The sequence below is a fragment of the Idiotropiscis lumnitzeri genome, chromosome 4 (assembly GCF_059441095.1).
Source record: "Idiotropiscis lumnitzeri isolate Australia: NSW breed Sydney's pygmy pipehorse chromosome 4, RoL_Ilum_1.0, whole genome shotgun sequence".
NCBI classification, from domain to species: domain Eukaryota; kingdom Metazoa; phylum Chordata; class Actinopteri; order Syngnathiformes; family Syngnathidae; genus Idiotropiscis; species Idiotropiscis lumnitzeri.
The window spans coordinates 13,586,449-13,608,314 of record NC_142394.1 but is presented as its reverse complement, the minus strand read 5'-3'; the positions used below and the strand labels follow the sequence as shown (position 1 = coordinate 13,608,314).

The following is a 21,866-nucleotide window of genomic DNA, read 5'->3' as shown; positions in this document are numbered from 1 at the left end:
GCTTTTCCCATTAAACGTATCTGGTCCCGCAGCCGGATAAGCCCGTAGGCGGCCGTAGTTCTGCAGAGGAGGCGATTCGTCGCACCTACTCGTCATGAGAGAATTTGGCCTTGATTTGGCAAATTGGAGCTGGCTCATTAATTTGTTAAGCATAATGTGGTGAAGAGCGTCCCTCTCTTACACGCCCACTCATTCCCCTCCACCATCCGCTTGCCTGCCTCAAAGATTTCATGTTTGTTGTGTGACATGAGTGGCGGAGACTGTGTGAAGAAGAAGGCAGGAGGAGACTCTTGCTTCTGCTCCTGATGTTCAAAACAGGGACACTTGCATTTTCAACATCTCCTCTGCCAGGCTGAACACAACCACCGGTGAGTACGTTTCATGTTTGATGTCTTACAAGTTAACCCTATTTGAATCTGGGCCTTTGTCACCCTTTATGGCCCACATATTGAAAACTAGAGATTGCGTCAAAACAGTGGTGGTCATTGTCTCACTGACATCAATACCCAATGTACTTTTTTCCAATATGTGTGTTACATTACTAAGCTTTATTTGCTGAAAGTAGACTGTTCTACAGCCAACAAAGTGACAAATATATTGCCCGTTTGGAAAACTCGACTAAACGCTCCTTTTAGCTTGGAAATGACTCTGACACTTTCTGAAGTTGGTAAAAAATAAAAAATAAATTAAAAAAAAACAACTGTAAATTGCTCAATTTTATGTTTACTCCGATTTATGTTTATTTAAATGAACTAGGATACACCGATACCGCAGTTTTCAGAGCAAGCGTGAGTCCAAACATGAGCTGATATCAAGCACAGATACTTGCTAATGGTATTATATCGCACACTTAAATGCATTTAAGTGATATTTACTTGAAAAATCCTAGTAAAGTTTTTTCATTCATAAATTCTAAGTAGATTTTGCAAGAAGAGCTTTTGAGTGCATTTTACAAGTTCATTCAAGAAGTCACTCCAACACATTTCATACACAACAGAACGCAAAGCGGTAGCGGATCAAACCCAGAACCTCACAGTTGGGAGACGGCCACTCTAAACTTGAGTCATGTCACTACTATGGTTTGTTTATTATATTATTGGTGTCAGGTGCAAACATCGGAATCCTATCGTCAATATGTAATTTTTGGCCTCCTTTTGGAGATACCAACAATTAACTCACCCCAAGTCGCAGAGCCAGACGTCAGGTGTAGAGCAGCCGTCGCCTAGTCTGGAGTTTGTCGGTTCAATCCTCAATCACATTGAGTAACATTGTGTATGAAATGAGAAATGTGAAAAACTAAAAGCTAACTTCCCTTGAGTGTTTTTTTTTTTATTAAATTCAATAAACTACTGAAATTTACTTGTAAAATTTACTCAGAATGTCTGAATGAAAAAACGTTACTAGATTTTTTTCAAGTAAATATCACTCGCCATTTTTTATAGTGTACATCACAAATACTGTTCTATACCAAAATTTTTTTTAACATACTTTTCACTCAACTATAACCGTATTTTTCGAGGAACATTAAATTATGACAACACTAATGTCATAATCTTGCATTACAAAACAAAATAAACACCATTTTGCAACATCCAATACAAAGGTCACTTACCCGACTAATCCTTGTATAATACCGTAGTTGAAGAAACAATCATTTTTCATTTAACTGCACCTGAATGCATCTCACGAAGTATGGAAAATAATGCATGTAGTTTCCGTCCGCAAAATGTGGCTTCATAGGTCACAGATCACAGTTTGGGATCATAACAATTACTGAAAGCGAGTAAAATACAAAGCAAAACCATTATGCCACCATACATTTTTTTTTTAATCAGCGATGCAAGCACACTTTTTTTTTTTAAATGATTTTTTTTTTTTTTTTTGCATTGATTCTAATCTGCCCTTATTTTTTCTATAGCACATCAGGTTTTCGTAAAAATAATAATAATAATCATTCATAATTATGTCATTATGAAATAAGGGGTTATGCAACAGGTGGAATTTTATTCACAAACTATAAATTATAAAGCACTTTAAAGTCCATATCGCACAAGATTTTTTGGTCAAACTTAAAAGAAAATATATCAAAACCTGACATGCGGGGAAAAAAAGTAAAGACCTTTACTAATTTTTTTAACTCAGCATCAAAAATTTAAGGACACATAAAGCCTTCTCTGATTTACATTTGCTGTCAACCAGTGCTATAAATAACGATATTCCAGATTCTCCCACCAAAATAAATAAATAAAAATCGAAATTAAAAATGCACGATTCACCACACCGTGAGCAAAGTAGGCAACAGGCCTCGCGAAACTGGGTGTTCATCGGCCATTTTGCTGGCCATAACTTATCCCTACACGCACACACGGCTGATGTACGCGTACGGTATCCGTCAGGCTGGTGACGTGGTATCGGTGCACTGCATACATAGTATCCGATCATTTTTAGGGGCGCCTATACATAGGGGTACATACACTAAAGACTCCCTAAACTGAACCTTCATTTATGTATGTAATGCATTTTGGCATTTTTGTAATACCAAAGAAACGAGTCAACGTCTGATTTCATGAAATAGGTAAAGGTGAGTTGCTTCCGGGGATTTTTTTTACATTTGTTGTGCTCACTTTCCTTTTGAAAATAAAGTTAGCGAATGGAATGTGTTGAGAAAAGAGAAGTTAATAAGGGTGATGACTAAAAGCGCTGCTTGTAATGTGGTTTTGTCTCCGTGGCACGCTGCAGACTTCAAAAGAGTGTTGTGTTGCACTCGCACACGTCAACACTCAATCACTGCTTTGGAGTCGATTCAGGATGCAGTCGCTCTACACTCTGCTGCTGGGATTTGTGGTCTCCGTCGCCTCAGGTAAGGCAGGAAATCAAATCATTTTTTTTTACTTTTAACCCTTTTTTTTGTGTGTGTGAATTACTTTGTCCTTTTTGTGTTACATATTGCATATTTTTTTCAAGTATAGTCAGTCATGCTTGTTTCTGTGGGATGCTGTTTTCTGGTAGCATAATGAATTTCTCCAGGCATCCTTCTCGTGATGATGATGATACCTTGATTTTGAGTGTGTGTGTTTGAGGGGGTGTTAGGAGAAGACGAGCATGTACATGGGATGCTGCTGCTTGGCCTCTAATTGCAATTTCATGTTTTAGCATTTGAACACAAATGCCTCCTTTGTGTTGTGTTGATTCCGACTGACTGAATTGGCTTCGCGTTCCACTGGATTACTGTGTAACGTGTGGATGGGGCGGGGGGACGGAGGGTCAATGGGAGTTTGAGTGAACGGCATGAATTGGTGGGAAAGTACGGAGCCCCAACGGTGACGTGGAAGTTAAAAAATAAATAAATCAACAACTTTGAGTCCCCTAGCAAACTTTGAGTTCCCTCACGAAGAGTGGGGTTCCTCAAAAATATTTGCGTTTCTCCGCAATGGTTGCAAGACAACTCAAAGTTTTTGAGCGGCAGAATGTATTTTTTTTTTGTGTTTGAGAGACGACAAGAATCAAAAAGCAGGACTTGGGATGCTTCTTGCAATCACGAGATGCCCTCTTTTCTATAGCACTCGCTTCAGAGGTCTTTCACTTTTTGGGAAACCTTCCTTGTCATCTTAGGGGCTCCGTAGGAGAGACAGGTAACATGTTAGTGCCTAAATACTGATTGATATGTCTCGAACATCCTTGGCTGACTCGTTGTTTTGCTTAAATCCTAACTGCAGACTTGCACCTGCGCTGAAATGAATGAAACTTCAGTTCATGATGCAACACGAGGCAATGACTGTAGAACAGACATTTTAAGACAGTTGTTCACAGTGTAACCATGTGATGGCTGAAACACACAGCCTTCTACTGAAAACGCACTACTTTTATAATAGGTCCCTTGACCAAATGTCCGAACTTTCTAGCTGTCAAAATTACGCAAACAAAAAAACTTCCTCTGCCAGAAGATAATAGGAAGCCCTAAAACCTCATTTTAAAACGGTCTGCATATGCGCATCGTCTCAGTGTCAATAATTTGAACCAAATCCTTTTAATGCAGTGATGGAGGTTCAGACTCCACACTGACGGGCTCCCATTTTATTGTCGAATGACAAATGAGGGAAACTTTGAAGTGCTAACAGACTAATGGAACAGCCTAAAGAGTTTTTTTTGTCGTTATTTTATTTTATTTTTTTAACCTTATTTGGCTGTGTGTCTGCTTGTTCGGCGCCTGTGTCATAGTGACGGATGATAGACTGGGCGGGCCTGAAATAATGACAAGTTGAAAAAAATACTGATGCGCCCACCACTGCTCTTACTTAACCTTGTAAATAGTTTTTTACCGCCAGTTATAAAATAGCGAACAGACGATGATGCAAGGGGGTCGCCAATGCTAAAAACAGGTCTAAGTTGTGGCGCAGATAGGCTCATGGGATTTTGATGCATTTGATCAAGGCACATCAAACAGCGCCACGGTTATAATTCATTCATAAATATGACAACAGAGCGTCAATTCCACTTAATCCATTCTTTGAACAAATTATTATTATCGCACCTGACCACGTCACCGCTATGTATGCGGGGGAAGGAGTAACAGGGGGTGAATGAATGAATGTGATCTTCAAGTGCCCACTCCACAGTGGCTCACATTACATCATCTGGTAATGGAGATCTTCTCGCAGTTCCTTTTAAATATACTTTGAGTGCGCCGATCTCATGGATGGACTCCAGCGAGTCATTCTACCATGTAGACGCCTCGTCCGCTGTACTTAAACGAAATGATGAGAGACTCTTCCATAGGATGGCAAACAAGTCGGCTGTGTTCCCCACCACAACGGCGCTTTCTGACTGCGCCCGTCTACCGAAACAACCAAATAAAGAATTTATTAAGAACATGTGGTTGCGTAACTATAATCATGGATCTTCTTTTTTCCTAGTGGAGTGGAGGCATCCAGTGATCAGGCTCAACTCAAAGTTGGTGTCAGGTCCTGAGGTGGTGGTCAAGTCCGGCAGCCCATTGGATCTGAGGTGTGAGGGTGATGCACCTGTGAACTGGCAACCCAGGCTGGCCAAACACAAACGTTACATGTCCAAGGGGAGAGGAAATGTCTCCACTTTGAAGGTGACACGTCCCACCGCCGAATTCACCGGAACCTACAAGTGTTTTTACACGGGTGGGACCCAGCATCGTAATCTGACCTCATCAGTTCACCTGTTTGTAAAAGGTGAGCTCCGACACATTCCGCAATTCATTCCACTCAGGTCAGTGCTGGTTATTGATTCCAATCCTTTGCTCTCCCTACGCCAGATCCCAGCCGTGTGTTCTGGACCAGTAGCACTTTGCTGAGGGTGGTGAAAAAAGAGGGTGAGGGATACATGCTACCCTGCCTCCTGACTGACCCAAGCGCCACAGACATGAGTCTCCGCATGGACAACGGCACCACCGTTCCTCCTGGGATGAACTTTACTGTCTACCGGCACCGTGGTATTCTCATCCACAGCCTCCACCCCAGTTTCAACGCTGACTACGTATGCACAGCCAAAGTCAACGGAGTGGAGCGCACATCCAAAGCCTTCTCCATTAACGTCATCCAGAGTGAGAGAACAGACCTCAATCACTCAGGTTACACCTGCAGCCTTTTGGGGGACTAATTGTCAAATGTTGTCCTATGTAGAGCTCCGTTTCCCTCCGTATGTATTTTTGGAAACGGATGAATACATACGGATTACTGGAGAGGAACTCAAGATCGGCTGCACAACACACAATCCCAATTTCAACTACAATGTCACCTGGATATACACCACCAAATCAGTCAGTATGATCCATGCTGGGAATAGGAATTGGGTTTTACAAAAATCACGAACTCTTCTTTGTCTTGCTATTGCCTTCAGAAACCCACCGTAGAAGAGAGGGTCCGCTCCAGTGGAGAAAACCGTCTGGACATACAGAGCATCCTCACCATACCTGCTGTGGACCTTGCAGACACGGGCAATATTTCATGCATCGGCACCAATGAAGCAGGGGTGAACAGTTCAACGACATACTTGCTGGTTGTAGGTAAGCTATGAGAATAATCACTTGTGGCATGGTTGAGACAGAATAAAAAATATGTATTCAGGGACTGATTCTCTTGCGTCATGTACGCAGACAAGCCATACATTCGACTGTTGCCTCAGCTCTCCCCAAAGCTGACCCACAAGGGTCTTGCAATTGAGGTGAATGAGGGAGAAGATCTAGAACTCACAGTGCTGATTGAGGCGTACCCCCACATTGTGGAACACAGCTGGCAAACGCCAACATCCCCCAGCACGTCCGCACAGGAGAACAAGCTCATCCGATATAACAACAGGTGAAAATTCATCGCATAGCCTGCACATGTACATCCATTCTACAAATACAGCTCCGAGGAGAAGCACGTTTTTCCATAGGCTATAGGACATGAATGCCATTTCAGTTCAGTTTTTTATTTCAGTCCCTGCAAAGGGAACAGAAATGTCCTCTAAATTAACCCCAACACGGAGAGAGTTTGTAAAATGTGGCTTCCAAATTGTGAAAAATCAAGCAATTGTCTTCGCTTTAAAATGCTTAATGCGTGAAGCCTCACCCCGCTGAAAAAGGAATGCTGCTTTGTCGAACAACTTATCTAATGCCTACAAATCCCGAAGCGTTTGAGTTATGAAAATAGAGCCACTTGAGGCCTATAGTGGCAGGAATGTATCCCACCTGGTCGTCACGGTGATTTCCACGGTAAGAGACGCTCGCCACCAGGTAGCTGCAAATAGATCTTCTTATTTGTTTTTAGCCTTTACTTCAGCAAAATAGTTGAGCAGTAAATTTTCCAGTTTTGTTTTCAATTTGCACTTCTATGATAGTACAAAGAGTGAATACTTTTGCCACCTTTGTTCCTAGGTAATGACTGCTGCAACAAAAGTTCTGTTCTTTACCGACGTGCAACTGTAAAAATTCTGAAGAAGTCACAATTCAATTCACCTTCCCTTTTCACCCATCAGATACCACGCTACATTACAATTGAAGAGAATGAATGCGCAGGAGCAAGGCCAGTACACATTCAATGCCAGAAGCGAATTGACCAGCGCCTCCGTCACATTCCAAGTCCAGATGTATCGTAAGTGACAGCTTCAGTTAAGCAGCTTTTCTTGAACTCCCTGGTTCAGATTTTGTTCTATGTTGATCACCAGTATTTTCTTCTCAATGGCAGAGAGACCAGTTGCCATGGTGAGATGGGAAAATGTGACCACTCTGACGTGCACATCCTTTGGCTATCCTGCCCCTCGAATCATCTGGTACCAATGTTTTGGTATACGCCCCACGTGAGTGTTCTTGCCGAATGGAAACGAAGCAATGTGTTCTTATTCAATTTAATGGTAACAAAAAAATAGTGTTTATTGGATATTTAACAGCCATTTTATAGCTAAAATGTTAACACGCCAGTTGTTGGGGTGGTAGTGCCATAAGCGGAGCCTTGGGTCTTTATACTACTCAATAAATGAACTAAATAGGAGAGTGCTGTATGCATGCGCCATTTCCACTTTTGGGGTACGGCGACATGCTAATTTCCAGTCACTAGTCCAACAGATAGCAATAACAATGATAGCAGCAAACTCTTTAAAATATGATGTGAAGTTACTGTATTACCTTTCTAATTGCTCCAGTTATCCAAGTGTCAGCGAAGTGATCAAAACACCGTATCTAAGATTACCTTCAAACTGCAGGTCTTGCATACTCAATTCAGACTTTTTGGTGAATTACGATTTTTTTTTTTTTTTTGGTCAAATCGTTATATTTTAATTAATTGCGACCTTTGTCGCATGTTCCCTCTAAGCTGCGTGCGTGAGCAATTGCGCACTGCTCTCACCCTCTCAGCACACATGCCGATGCTGGCGCACACCACGCACACACGTTATATGTTTACACTCCTTTCTTTGTTTCCACCCCCGTACAATTTCAGTAGTGCGCACACTCCTCACCGCCGACGTGGTGCTGCAAGACGACAAACAAACTGCTCTATTCAACAAGTCCAAACATGGACGTAGTTTACGAGCACCTTAAATGAGGATCTTTCGCGCGTTTTTTTTAGACTTCATTAATCATTGTATGCTAAAAATGACCTGTGTGCTAAAATGTATATTTTTTTTAGGTCATGAACTTGGGCTGATGTTATTGATCTCAAATCTCTAATTCATTTATATGGAGGTAGTTTGACTGTTTTTTTAACATATCTAGATCATGTAACTTGGTCTGATCACATTTTTGGGACTGGTGTGATGTGCATGTCTGATGTTCAGAGGGAACATTTTTCACAACGTAGCGTTTATGGTTCAGTGTGTAGGGGCTCATCTTTTTATCATTTCATATTTGCAGGAGAGCAATGTGGGAGGAGGTCAAAATATTTGAGGAAATGAGGCCAGACTTTTTTTATCTCCTCATTTCATGGAGATGTCTACTAAAGATGATCTCATTGCCGCACATGATAAATGAACCGGCTACATGGCTGAATTAGTACTATAACCACAAAGGTTCAGTTTATGCTAAATGTTTCAAGTGGGAATAAATTAAAGTCAAATATAAAGTAAATACTGTGACTCAAAACAACTTTGCAGATTCTTGGACAATTGTCAGTCACACTCCCAAGAACTCGATTCCGCTCGCTCTGAGCACATGTTGGGCTTTTGTTGACATATATATCAGATACATGTGACCCGTCCATTCAGACTAAGGTCGCATTGCAAAAAATTTGATACATATCTGATCTAGGACAACATAAACTTATGAAAGTGACCAATGTCGTTTTAAAAAGAAAAAAAAGGAATTTCACCATCGTTATTTTTCTAATGTCACTAAATGATGGTTGACCATGTGCCTCGACATTACAGGGCTTTTTGTCTAAAATCATACTAAATACTGATATGATCTAAATGTGTACATGTTTGCATTGAGCCAGGTGCAACGAAAGCAATACCGGGCTGCAGATGGCAACCCTCCTGCATGCTCAGACAGTGGAGCTTCAAAGGGAGGAGTACGGGGCGGTGGCGGTGGAGAGTGTTCTGACCGTGGGACCATCCAGCCGGAGGATGACAGTCGAGTGTGTAGCCTTTAACCTCGTTGGAGTCAGCAGCGACACATTCGCCATGGAGGTTTCTGGTAAACATCCAATCACAAGTGCCGTTCTTGTGATTTTTTATTTTTTTTTTGCTGACTCACAGTGACGTGACTTAAACCACATTTGATGTTCTGCATGAAAATGTCTGTTTTTCTCACAGTCAGCTGCTTACTTTGGAACTTAATGTTATCTGTTTATGACACTAATGATCCATTCTCATAGCTAATGCAAATTTAAGCCCATTTTCTACAGCTCCATATTCAAAGAACGGGCTTTTGTAAGACATTGAGCCGCCGCGACTAACCGATCTTTTGCTGGTTATGCAGACAAACTCTTCACCTCCACCTTGAGTGGATCGGCAGGCATTCTGTCCATCCTCCTTCTGCTTCTGGTGTTTCTGTTTTACAAATATAAGCAGGTAACGTACCATGATGACTGGTTTCAAACAAACGCGACTTGCTTTTAAAACGACTCTTTCCCTTCCTCCCTTATCCAGAAGCCCAGGTATGAGATCCGTTGGAAGATCATTGAGGCAAGAGATGGAAACAACTACACCTTTGTTGACCCCACACAGCTGCCCTACAATGATAAATGGGAATTCCCACGGGATAAACTCAAGCTAGGTTAGAAGCGAGTTTCATATCAAGTAGTTCAAACCATTTGGTACATCTGCAGACTATAATGAGATCCATAACAAGAATCGTATTTAAAAACTTGACCATTATTGTAATGTTTGATGTTAATTATACTGGCAGAGAAATGTTGATTTGGGTATTCAGCAATGCTTTCAGGCAGCGCTACAATAATGAAAGGTGGTTCCAAGTCATGACGTCAGATCCAACTTTGCAGGAAAGATTTTGGGTGCCGGAGCTTTTGGAAAAGTGGTGGAGGCCACAGCCATCGGCCTGGGAGAGCAAGACAATGTGATGCGTGTTGCTGTGAAAATGTTAAAAGGTGTGACTATGAAATGTTGTTCCAGAAAACGTGATAAAGACATAATCAGTATTTTCACGTGATCGAGTCAGCGACATCGGACTGACGCCAGTGTGTTGTGCTTCTCTTTGAAGCCAGCGCCCATTCTGACGAGAGAGAAGCTCTGATGTCAGAGCTGAAGATTCTGAGTCACTTGGGACATCACAAGAACATTGTTAATCTACTGGGGGCCTGCACTTATGGAGGTAACATGACTCGCAAGCCTATTTCTACTTCAAATTATGATCGTAATAATGATAATATGCGTGCAGATCCAGAACATGTTTTAGTTGAAATGGTCTTAATGTGGCATGGTTCCTCTTCAGGACCCGTGCTTGTAATCACAGAGTACTGCAGCCTTGGGGACCTACTGAACTTCCTCCGCCAGAAGGCAGAAACTTTTATGAGCTTTGTCATGAACATGCCTACCATAACTGAGAACTCCAACAACTATAAGAACATCTGCAGTCAGAAACATTTCATAAGAAGGTAGGCAGCCAAGAAATGGCAATGATGATAGAGAATGTAAAAGTAAAGTAAAAGTCTGAAACCCTAAAGGTTTAGGGTTTGAATCCCAGCTCCGGCCTTTCTCTGTGGACCTTAAAGGTTGTCTCTTTGCTTGCGTGGCGTTTCTCTGGAACGTCTCGGCTTCCTTCCACATTTAAAAAAATGTGCTTGTATGATGCTTGTTGACATTATTCCCCCCAATGGAACTAACAGTTGAGGGTTGTATTGTATGCTGTAATTAAGGTTAACTTCCGTTTTTTGTAAAATGATGTTCAGGCAAGTCTTTTGCGACACACCTCCTGTGTCTGCTCACCTTTGGCACCACACTGGTGACACCAATGGCAGTTCTGAAGTGCCAGTGAAGGCAGTGAAGTATCAAACAAGACTTGGCATGGTCAGAGCATGCTCGATGGATTTTTACTATCAAGGGCAGGGGGCACAGGAAACCTTCTAAACTCATGGAGATGATGCTAAGCCTTGACAATGAGGAGCCTAATTTTCTTTTTATGGAACTGTTTCTCCGCCACATGCCTCCGCTTGCTCAGACAGTGCTCGCCAACACTACTCTGACTGACGGAGGAGGCGGACTGCGTCGTCCTCGCTACCCAGCTTTGTGCTGACCACAACGTGTAGTGATGCTCCCCCAAAAAATGGGGAAAGGGTAAGAAGGGGCCCTGCTACCACCGACGGCCTGATGACACACATGTGCTATCTCCATGCCCGCTTCGGTGCCAAGGCAAGGAGCCGTCCCACTTGCAAATTTGATGCTGCTGGAAATACCAAAGAGTGCACCCAATAGCAGTGGTGGGCACAGATGTGAAAAAATGTTTGTCTGGAATGCCCTCTTCACCATCAAATTCTTCTGTGACAGGGGGTTGCCGCAAATGGCCTGATCATTAACGGCCAAGTCATTTTTCCAGAATGCCCTCCATCTATTTCCCTGGTCATCTCATCACCAAGAATGGCGCTGCCCCTCTTCGGACAAGGGTGGAACGGTCTCCCCTTTCTCTCATCCCTCCACTGCTCGGCCGCTCTGTGAATTCCTTGGAATAGTGACATTCATCCGCTTCATCCGCTGGGCATGTCCGGCAACCAACCTGTTAAGTGGACAGTCGAGATCCACTTTTGATGAAAGCTGCTTTGGCTCATGTGACTGTTGGCTCACTCGTTGCCTGGGGTCCTGGTCGCTGTGACCACGATTGACTCGGATCTGGCAGTCGGTGCAGTTCATGAACGGTGGTTGGGCGGGGCCAGGCAGCCACCGCCCGTCTTTTTACCGTGCCCAAAAGGAGGGTCGATCACATTAAAAATTGACCCCATAGGCCCGTTTCCCCCCTCTCGCATGAGTTCTCTTGCCTTTTCACCTTGGACAAACCGCTGGCTGAAAGGCGGCCCCCGCTCCTCAACTGCGTCCTCTAACGTGGCCCGCACATTCATCAGCACATGGGTGCCACGTTTTGGTACCATTTCGGACCTCTCGTCTGACAGGGGGCCTGGTCTCCACCAGGGTCCCCTTAATCCAGAGGATGCCCTACGCCCCTTGCCCAGTGAGCAACTGGTCTGGGAGCCCCTCCTCCTCCCGACCACGGAGTTGGGTTGTCATAGCACATAGGCATGAGAATTTTGACTATGGGTGAATTGTGGAGGGGGCGGGTCCTATCTGGTAATGTTTGATATGATTCCTCTATGGACCTAAAAGTTGATAATTAATGTGGAATATGCATGGATGGAAAGTTCACAGGGAAACTCAGGACAGGTCAAATAATATTTTTTTTTTGTGACCGTTTCATCCCACAGTGACAGTGGGATCTCTAGCGAGTCGTCGAGCAGCTACTTGGAGATGAGACCATGTCAGCTGCCAAACAGCGAGTCAATACAAAGTAACATTGTCACTAATTACATGAGCACTTTTCCTTAAACAAACATAGCCTCGTTGTCTTGTCTAACATGATGGGACTTGTGCCTAGACGCTGTGTGCGAGGAGACTGGAGAATGGCCGTTGGATTTGGATGACATGTTGAGGTTTTCCTATCAAGTGGCTCAAGGCTTGGACTTTTTGGCTGCCAAAAATGTGAGTGTTTTTTGGCAGTATGTTAATTATCTAGTCGTGCAAAGTGTGGGGAAACATCTTCCCCAATTGTCAAAGGTTCGAATCTGGGCTATGACCTTCCTGTGTGGAGTTTGCATTTTGTTCCCGTGCTCATGTCACTTTTCTCAGAGTATTCAGTTATCTTCCCATTTCACAAAAAACATATGCATGTTACGTTTATGAAAGACAGGTGTGAATGTACACTGGCAATTGACTGGCAAACAGTCAAATGTGTACCCAACTTCTCAGTCAAAGGTGCGATTGACTTCATCTCACCTGTGACCCTAAACAAGATAAGTGGAGGAAAATTCATTTGGCATATTCAGCTATTTAAACCATTTGATGCACAATACAATTCAACTTTATTTATATAGCACATTTTACAACAGCTGGAGCTTTCCATATGGTTCAATATAAATTAGAGGGAAAATAGAACACAAGTGAAAACGCATAAACACATATACAATAGATACCAGAAGAACATCCTCATTGCAATCCACATTCTCCACATTAGTGTCGCTGCCGAATTTGGGCAAGCAACAATTAACACCTGGGCTCGTCGCCAGTCAATCATAGTCAAGGATGGGAATTGATCAAATTTAATTGATAAATTTTGTTATTTTTGTTCCATTATAAATACTGATTTCAGACCAATTCCTTATCCATTCTGTTAATGATTCTCATTTGGTGAAGGAAATAAATGACATAAAATAATTTGTTTGCTTCAGTATAACTGTAATGCAGCATGCACTGATAATCTGTAATGATTCCTGAGGAAGAAACATACAGATTTTTTTTTTCTCAGGATATTAATACAGGCGATAAAACTGGCTACTAACATTTTGGAAATATTTACATTGCTTCTTTTGCATGGAACTCGCTCTAAAACTAATTTCACACACACAAAACAAAGAATTGTTCTGTAACAAAGAACATATTCAACCTGTTTTTTTCAAAACACCTTCCATACGATCACAGAATTCCACTGCATCGAAACTGCCACCTCCCGAGAGGTGAGCATCCGAGTGGCCTCACCTATGACAAGACCTCCACCCAACCATCCCGTGACGGCCAGTTCTCAACACATCGCTCTTCTCGCATTCTCGACATGCCATTAATCCAATCACAGCCTAGAACCAGGCACAGAGAGAACCTCGGTCTCACAGCACAGAGGTGCAGGGTTCCATTCCAGCTCCCGTTCTCCCCATGCCTGCATGGGTTTTCTCTGGGTACTCCTCCCACCCCTGCATTCTAAAAAACTACTTGGTTGATAAAACTCTCTATGTGATTGTGAGTGCGAGTGGTTGTTTGTCTTTGTGCCCTGCGACTGGCTGGCAACCAGTCCAGGGTATACCTCGATGACGGCTTGGATGAGCTACAGGACAAGCAGCTCACATAATGGATGGATGGATGGATAATTATGGAATTACAAGGAAAACATTTGTTTAATGGTTAAAGCCTAAAAGCACCACTCCCACATCCTGCAATCAGATAGAAACTTTGCTGTTTAACAGAAAAGCCATTATATAACCGGGTCTGTTACGTTAGCATTCAATGAGAAAAGCTTCTTTCTTGCGTGCAGTGCATTCACAGAGACGTGGCTGCTCGAAACGTCCTCCTGACAGACCACAGAGTAGCCAAGATTTGCGACTTCGGCCTGGCACGGGACATCATGAACGACTCCAACTACGTGGTGAAGGGCAACGTAAGCACACATTTGTCAACCGTAAATCCGTTATCGGAGCGTACTTGTTTCATTGATTGGGGTGTCATGTCTGTTTGAAGGCACGTTTGCCAGTGAAGTGGATGGCTCCAGAGAGCATTTTCGACTGCGTATATACGGTCCAAAGTGACGTCTGGTCCTATGGAATACTCCTGTGGGAGATATTCTCTCTAGGTGAGAATACACCTCACCCACACACACACAGACACACACTCACCAGTGGTGCTCTCACTCTTAACATCAGTTTACATAGACACAAAGTAGGGGATAAAAACAATTCTTGCAAAAGTTGAAGTATTGATTCATTTCCTTAATGGGGGACTTTGCAGTGTTAAAACTACAAGAAAGCCCATAATCTGGCTCCTCACTAATGTGCACAAGCGTCAAACATGGGCATTCATAAATGGCCATGCAACTCTGAAAGTGCACAGGCTTGCTAAATAGTCACAGAGAACGCTGACCAGCTTCAAGAAAACATCACTGCTCGCGATCCTAAGGTAGAAATTCGCACTTTAAAGAAGACAACGTTAACCAAGGCTGCCAAATTTGTAGTATGGCTGAATGGTTTGTTTCTATAACACTAAATGTTCATCTTTTTGAGACAGAAAATACATTAAAAATCAAAAAACATACCTAGAACAGAAATGTAGTCAATTTTGCATAATGATCGTTTCGTAATTGATCATTGATATCATCCTATTAGGTCAAATTCAAAAACATACACTCAAACCGTGCCCGTCTGCTTATTTTTGTGGTGTTGTTTTCTCACATGTTTGTGCTCCATCAGGTAAGAGCCCGTACCCCAGCATGGCTGTGGACTCCAGGTTCTACAAGATGGTGAAGCGAGGCTACCAGATGTGTCAGCCAGACTTTGCACCGCCTGAGATGTAAGCTTCACCACCTCTACCCTAGATTGAGCTGAATGTTGCCACTTTCGTTATAGGTCGGTATATTCAAATTAAGTTAGCACTAAATTTTGGAATTTTGGTGGCAGTTGGTCAACATTTTGTTAGACTCCATAGCCCCCTGCAGTTAACTGGCTCACTGCCGCTGTCATGGCAGTGGTCAGCAGGACGATGGTTTCTAACCGGGCAGAGATGGAGCTGACAATATAATGACTGAACAATTCATCTTACAAAAAGCCTCGCGAATGTACTGTGTTTGCATCTTGTGATCTTATCAAAGAAAAACAGATCCGCCATGAGAGAAACTTCAGGTGAGCTGCTCATTTCCTCATTTTCTCACAAGTGAACCATGGAGAAGCTAATCATTACGATATTTTCTGAGGTTGAAGTGGGCATAAATGGAGATGTCCACATTCGTTTTGGTGCCGATCAATCACCATTTTTGGACATTATTATTAATGTATGTCCAATGATTTTGAAAGGACAAATTGTGTCCTGTTCGTCTGCTGACTCCCACCAAGACATGGGAATAGGGGGGGAGGCGTTTTGAGAGTTGTTAGTTATTTACTGATTTCTCCAAAACAAATTGAAAAAATTGAAAGTGCAAGCTCATAACATTTTCCTGATCAAAACATACAAAGAGTTTTTGAGTGACGAACAGACTGAACAGTTCCTTTGATGATGGATGGAGATGGATTGAGGCAAACAAGTATTGATGATAGATGTGTGACTAGAAAGACTGATTGTAGATTGTAGACAATGTATGAGGATGAATGGTGGACAAACTGCGAGCTAAAGAGTCAGCGGAAAATACAGAATTCCTTTTTTTTTTTTCACCTCTAGTGTGTGTTTGTGTGTGTGTGTGTGTGTGAGCGTGAACGTATTTGTCGCGGCTGTCACACCGCCCCGGAATAACTGTTCTGTGGAAACGGTGCAGTGAATGTGAGTCAGTTCCCAATCATCTGTTGTCCGTGTGAGTCAGGCCTCAGTTCTGCCTGTTAGCCACATGATCGCCATGCTGGTAAGCCATGGAACTGCTATTTCACGGCAGCAAAAAACAGACTGGGGCAGGGAACAAGTGTCTTTTGTCCAAGCATGTAAACACTTCCTTGTAGTTCCCCTTGTTATCACTGCAGCTTTAACCTTTGCAGACTGTACAGTTCAAGTCGAATTTAAATCATAGTGGCATTTGACATCAATAACATGTCTAAAAGTGGATTGTAGATTTATCAGAGGGTTAAAAATCAAGGAAAATGGTTGCAATCTTGAGACAGGGAAACTGAAATAAAAGTGTGTCTTTTTTATGGGTCAGTGGTAACTATGTTAAAGCGCGAGGGGAGAGGGGGACTGGAACTGTCACGAAAACACAAGACTACACCAGACAGTTTTGTGTATCCACCACATTTGCAAGGATTCCACCGAGAACATGTGCCTGAAAGGTCATGAGAGAACTTGGAAACAGTGAATGAATAAAACAGCTGAAGAATGATCACACATCAGAATCAGAATCAGAAATCCCTTTATTGTCATTGTACTCAAGTGTGCAATGAGATTAGAGAGCTCCCCTCTCCCGTGCAATACAACAATAATTCAGATAAATATATAAATTAGATAAATAAGAGAATAGTTAGTGCAATGGAGAATAATACTGAATAGGATATATAAAAACACATCACGTTGCTGTTCTGCAAAGTAAGGGTGGTCGTGTGTGTGTGTGTGTGTGAGTTTAGAATGGAGATGGCTCTTGGGAAGAAACTGTTTCTCAGTCTATTGGTCCTTGATTTGATGCACCTGTAGCGCCTGCCAGAGGGCATCAGCAGTTTGATTAATGAATAATCATCCCTTGGAATTTATTCAAGATGGACAGGCTGCTAAAATATAGTTTGAAAGGATCTGTATCTTATCAAAATTGACCCAGAACATACTACTGTATGAGGTGTGTCAGAAAAGTTCCAGGACAGATTACTCCGATTTCATTACACAATATTTTCTATTCTATTAGATCTAAAATAAAAATAAATAAATAAATAAAAATGATCTAGAAAGCAACAGGCAAGTCATTTCGAGGATATCAAATAACTGAACATTGTTGGAGGAACAGTGAGAGCTCTTCTGGCAGCTATTCAAAACTTGAACACTGCTCTTTCTAATAGTCACTGACTCATTCCATGATGATTTTTGATAACAGAAGCAAGCAGTGAGGAGGAGACGATTTCTGTAGTTTGCAATGAGCATTGAATTCATCTGTTTTTTGTCGTCGGCTTACTTTAGCAATCTTGTGTAAAAAGGATTCCGCAGCTGCTATTATACTGTATGCTTTTATTTTGAAGGTGCGACTGGTGATAGGATCTGTTGCGCCGATGTTTCCTGAAATTGCCAACAAAAGCTTGCTTTGTGGACGTTATAATATAGAAATAGTAATTGTTTGGTTACTTGTTGGCACACCTCTGACGTGTGAGACCGAGTTGAATGTACTGCACACGTTCTATACTTTCAACAGATAGAGTGTGTCCTCATGTGAATATAGAACAAACTGAAACAGTGGAATGCACAATGCCTTTGGTTGAATCCTTTTTAGTCATCGTACGAAATGCTTCGGACGGAAATGCTTCAACGGCGTGAAGTGAATGTTCATAATGTTCACTCGAGTGAGTTTATGAAAACCGGGACAATAGCTCAGAAAGAAATTGTTGAAAACGGAATCAAACAAAAACTGGTGCGTATGAAAATGTCATTTCTAGGGTGAAACTCATAGTTTGGGCAGTCCTGGAACTTTTCTGACACATCTAGTATGTGCCCATGGAAAATGAACAGCCAACACCTGGAAATGGAATGTGAAATGGTAATGATCCATGGACTTTCACTCGTGTAGCGCTTTCTAACTCGAATATTTGGGTATATAACCACGTACTAGAATATCCTGAATGACAGGAACATTCATTTGTGTTCTGCGCAGGCTCTATTCGCGAGGAAACTTTGTCTTTTGAGCACAGCATACCAGCACACTTTTGTAGCGTGGAAGAAACCAATTACTTTACTAGTGTGGTGAAAGAAATGTATATAATATATTTTATTGACGGTAGAAAGCAAGAAGCAGAAATGCCATCAATTTGCATCATGTCGTCCGTGTGTCGTTTGCATTGATCACAATTACCATGTATATGGGAGGAACTGCCTGCACACGCATGTAAGCGGGTGACTCCAAATGTTTCCCCAAACAATAATTCGGCATATAAATGTAGTCACTGTCTCACTTTTGCCTGATGATGCAACATCAGGAGTAACGTGGGGTTCTGAATCTTGCTCAAGGATCGAAACCCACAACCTTCGGGTTGGGAGACGAGGATTCTGCCAACTGAGCCCTTCAAAAATGAAAATCCTTCTTTTCACTCTCTCGCTTCAGCTACGACATCATGAAGATGTGCTGGGATCTGGAGCCCACCAAGCGCCCCACTTTCAGCAAGATCAGTCAGATGATACAAAGACAGCTCGGTGAAGAAGCGCAACAGGAACAGGAACAGGTGAACTGAACAACTATTTTCGACTGAGACCATGTGACCAGTTACGTGGTATGAACATTCGTCACACGGAAATCCGGGCTCGGGCCTTCATGTGTGCAATGTTTTCCCCATGCTTGCGTAGGTTTTCTCAGTCTTCCTCCCATTTTCCAAAAATCTTGACATTCAGTATATTGTAGATGTGAATGTGAGCGTGAATCCTTGATTGTCTATGTGTGCCATGTGATGGACCAGTGCAGGTGCGTAACCTGCCTCTCGCCCCAAGTCAGCTGAGATTGGCTCCATTTTACAAGTCACCTTAATAAGGATAAGCGGTATAAAAAAATAAATAAATAAATGGATGGACCGTGTGGCTCAGACAAGAGATTTAATCAAGTGTGCTGTCAAACCGATCCAATCACTCTTTATGCCTTTCCTAGATAATATTTTACTGAGCAAATTAGAAGCAAAAGTCATGCATATTTTTTTTTTTTGTCTTCCCCAAGTTAACCACCTAAATTGTGTTGGCTCCACAGCTAATCTACCAGAATGTGCAGCAGCAGCCGCAGCAAGAGCAGCCAGAGCAACAACAGCAGGTCAGTGAGGCTGAAGAGCGCGAAGAGTGTGACCCCCCCAAGTGCTGTGACGGCCCCTGTGAGCAGTCTTGTGACCCCGAGGAGGAGGAGCAGCCTTTGATGAAGACCAACAACTATCAGTTTTGTTGAAAATCGTCGCCGAACGGAAGAAAGCCACGTCTGTGACTTCCGCTCTTGTCAACATCAAACTTTTAGACGTGACTGCAGGAAACGAGCGGGAATGCTTCATCATGGACTATTTTAGCGCAATCGGTGTAGGAGGAAGCCAACTCCATCAATCCTGAGAAGATCATAAAAATACGATTGTACATTACAGCAATCCATGACAACCTCACGTAGGCAGTCAAACGCAAAATAAATGACGACTGTGTATAAAGTGCTTAGACAAGCTCGGTTTTCTTCTCCGATCACTTTAATTGACCCTTCTGGTTTTTTTTTTTTCTACTACGTGCCAAATGGGACTGTGAAGGAGGCAAAGAATGGCGGTGTTGTTTTTACCCTCCACGCTTCGGTCATAGTCGGATCTCTTGTGACACCATTACAGCAGCTTGTTCGTAACATGTGATCACCCCACTCAATTCAAATCCATTCACCACAGGTTCAGGACCGTATATCGGAACTGCCATGGCAACCAATGGAGCCAGGATAGAACAGAAAATGTGACGTTTTTCAGACTTTATCTTTTTTTCTTATAGAGTCCTATATAATCCTGACTTTTGACCACATGTAGCAGTCAGCCTCCACTGCCAACTGAATGAAGTAATATAAAAACTGTGAGAGATGCGTCGCACATGTGCTTGCATCTAAATGAGTGAGATTTGTGATCATGTAAATATATAACTCCTGATGTATATCAAGAAGTATGTTTATTTTAGCGTTAAGGAAAGGTTGTGGATATTGTAGTGAATGCACAGTTCAAGTGCGAGATGTGTGCAAGTGAGACAATCTTCGATTAGAATAAAAGCTTTATAATGAAACGCCAGAGTGAACTTTGTCCTCAAGTGTACTTTTTGACGGCAACTCTCATGACTTACTCTTTGATAATTAAGACACTTCTTCTGTTGTGTTTTCCACAGGAAGGAAACAATGCCCAAACTTAGATAACGTTGCATGCAGTCACCCTTTGAGTGGTTTCAACAAAAATAATGATGCTCCTCCACCGGAAAAAAAAGGGTGTTGAATTTACTCCATTTTTTTTTCATCAAGTGGTTGCACAAGCTAAAATAATCTGGATTCATGCTCGTTTTTTTTTGTTTTTTTTCGTGCAACAAATTGATGAAATAAAATGGAGTAAATTCAACAAAAACATTGTTCAGTGTTGCCTGCCGCCATCATACGTGCTTTTATGTGACTTTTACTTTCGATATCAGACTATGCAACTAAATAAACACGTCTTTAAGTCAGCATTTTTTCAATTGTTGATTGGCTATCTTGGTTGGAAATAATTTTAATAACATTTTTTTTAAAAATCTTGATTAAATTCCCCAAATGATGTTTTATATATTCAATACAATGTTCGGAATAAATGCTAAAACGGCTACAGATTATGCAAGAAGTTCTTAGCATCCCTTTATGCAATCATGCAAAGGGTTTTTTCATCAAAATTATCCAATAAGATCTGTTATGTGAATATTTTTTCAAATATAAAATATGTTTGAAAAAAATCCGAGAATAGTTACACAACTTCCAAGTCATTTGTCACTTTCATGTGTCACTTCCAGTTTAAAGATGTGTGTTAAAAAAATAAAAAATACCACTTTCGCTACAAACGTGCAGTCAGTATAACTTAATAAAATGTTTGTTTGTTTTAGCAGCTTAAATAGCAGGGCACAAGATTTCATTTGTCGAGTTCAGCAATACATTAAAATGTAACTTAGCGTACTTTACAAACACAGTCAAGCGTAAGCGTACAAATAGTAGAAGCATTATTAACAAACTTCTCTCCTCGTAACGTGCAACCATAACGAACGTCGTCTTATTTCACAGTTACTTTTACTATTTTACATTGAATTACGAACTATTGTTCTCACAATGCTGTAGAATCGTAACCAGAGTTCTGGTGCAAAAGATTGTGTCAAAATTCTTTGAAATTGTCATCAGAACTACTACCAAAATGTCTCTTGCCATTGCGTCCAGCCAGAAGACACCCAAAATTTAAAAAAAGAAAAGATAATAAATATTCAACAATCATAAGCGTCGTATGCTTCGCATAGCTTTACTATAGTCACGCGAAATCTTGACATCTCACCCACAGACAACACACTTGGCGAGAAGCGATTACAACGGTTATGCTGCACTGCATTTATCCTTGCAACAATACAACGAAAGACAAGTTATTTCGTCAAGAAATTATTTCCATTTTAGAAATTCCACTAAAGCTTTGATCGGGGATTTTCTAAAGGGTAATTTAAATACATTTCTAATTGATTCCATGGAACGTTTCCAACTTCAGAATATTTCCAAGATTCCCCATATGAAC

General features: G+C 41.8%; 1 protein-coding gene across 1 annotated transcript; it reads left to right on the top strand.

Annotated features, from left to right (window-relative positions):
• The first annotated feature begins 252 nt into the window (after window positions 1–252).
• Window positions 253–20,369, top strand: csf1ra (colony stimulating factor 1 receptor, a). Its single transcript, XM_088293858.1, has 22 exons — window positions 253–368; window positions 2,740–2,860; window positions 4,914–5,201; window positions 5,285–5,572; window positions 5,652–5,788; window positions 5,869–6,034; window positions 6,125–6,326; window positions 6,988–7,103; window positions 7,197–7,308; window positions 8,940–9,139; window positions 9,425–9,516; window positions 9,595–9,721; window positions 9,948–10,052; window positions 10,166–10,276; window positions 10,397–10,559; window positions 12,375–12,457; window positions 12,545–12,648; window positions 14,249–14,371; window positions 14,452–14,563; window positions 15,177–15,276; window positions 18,698–18,815; window positions 19,328–20,369. The coding sequence occupies exons 2-22, from the start codon at window positions 2,809–2,811 to the stop codon at window positions 19,514–19,516; spliced, it is 2,988 nt and encodes a 995-aa protein (XP_088149984.1). The 5' UTR covers window positions 253–368; window positions 2,740–2,808; the 3' UTR covers window positions 19,517–20,369.
• The last annotated feature ends 1,497 nt before the right edge of the window (window positions 20,370–21,866 follow it).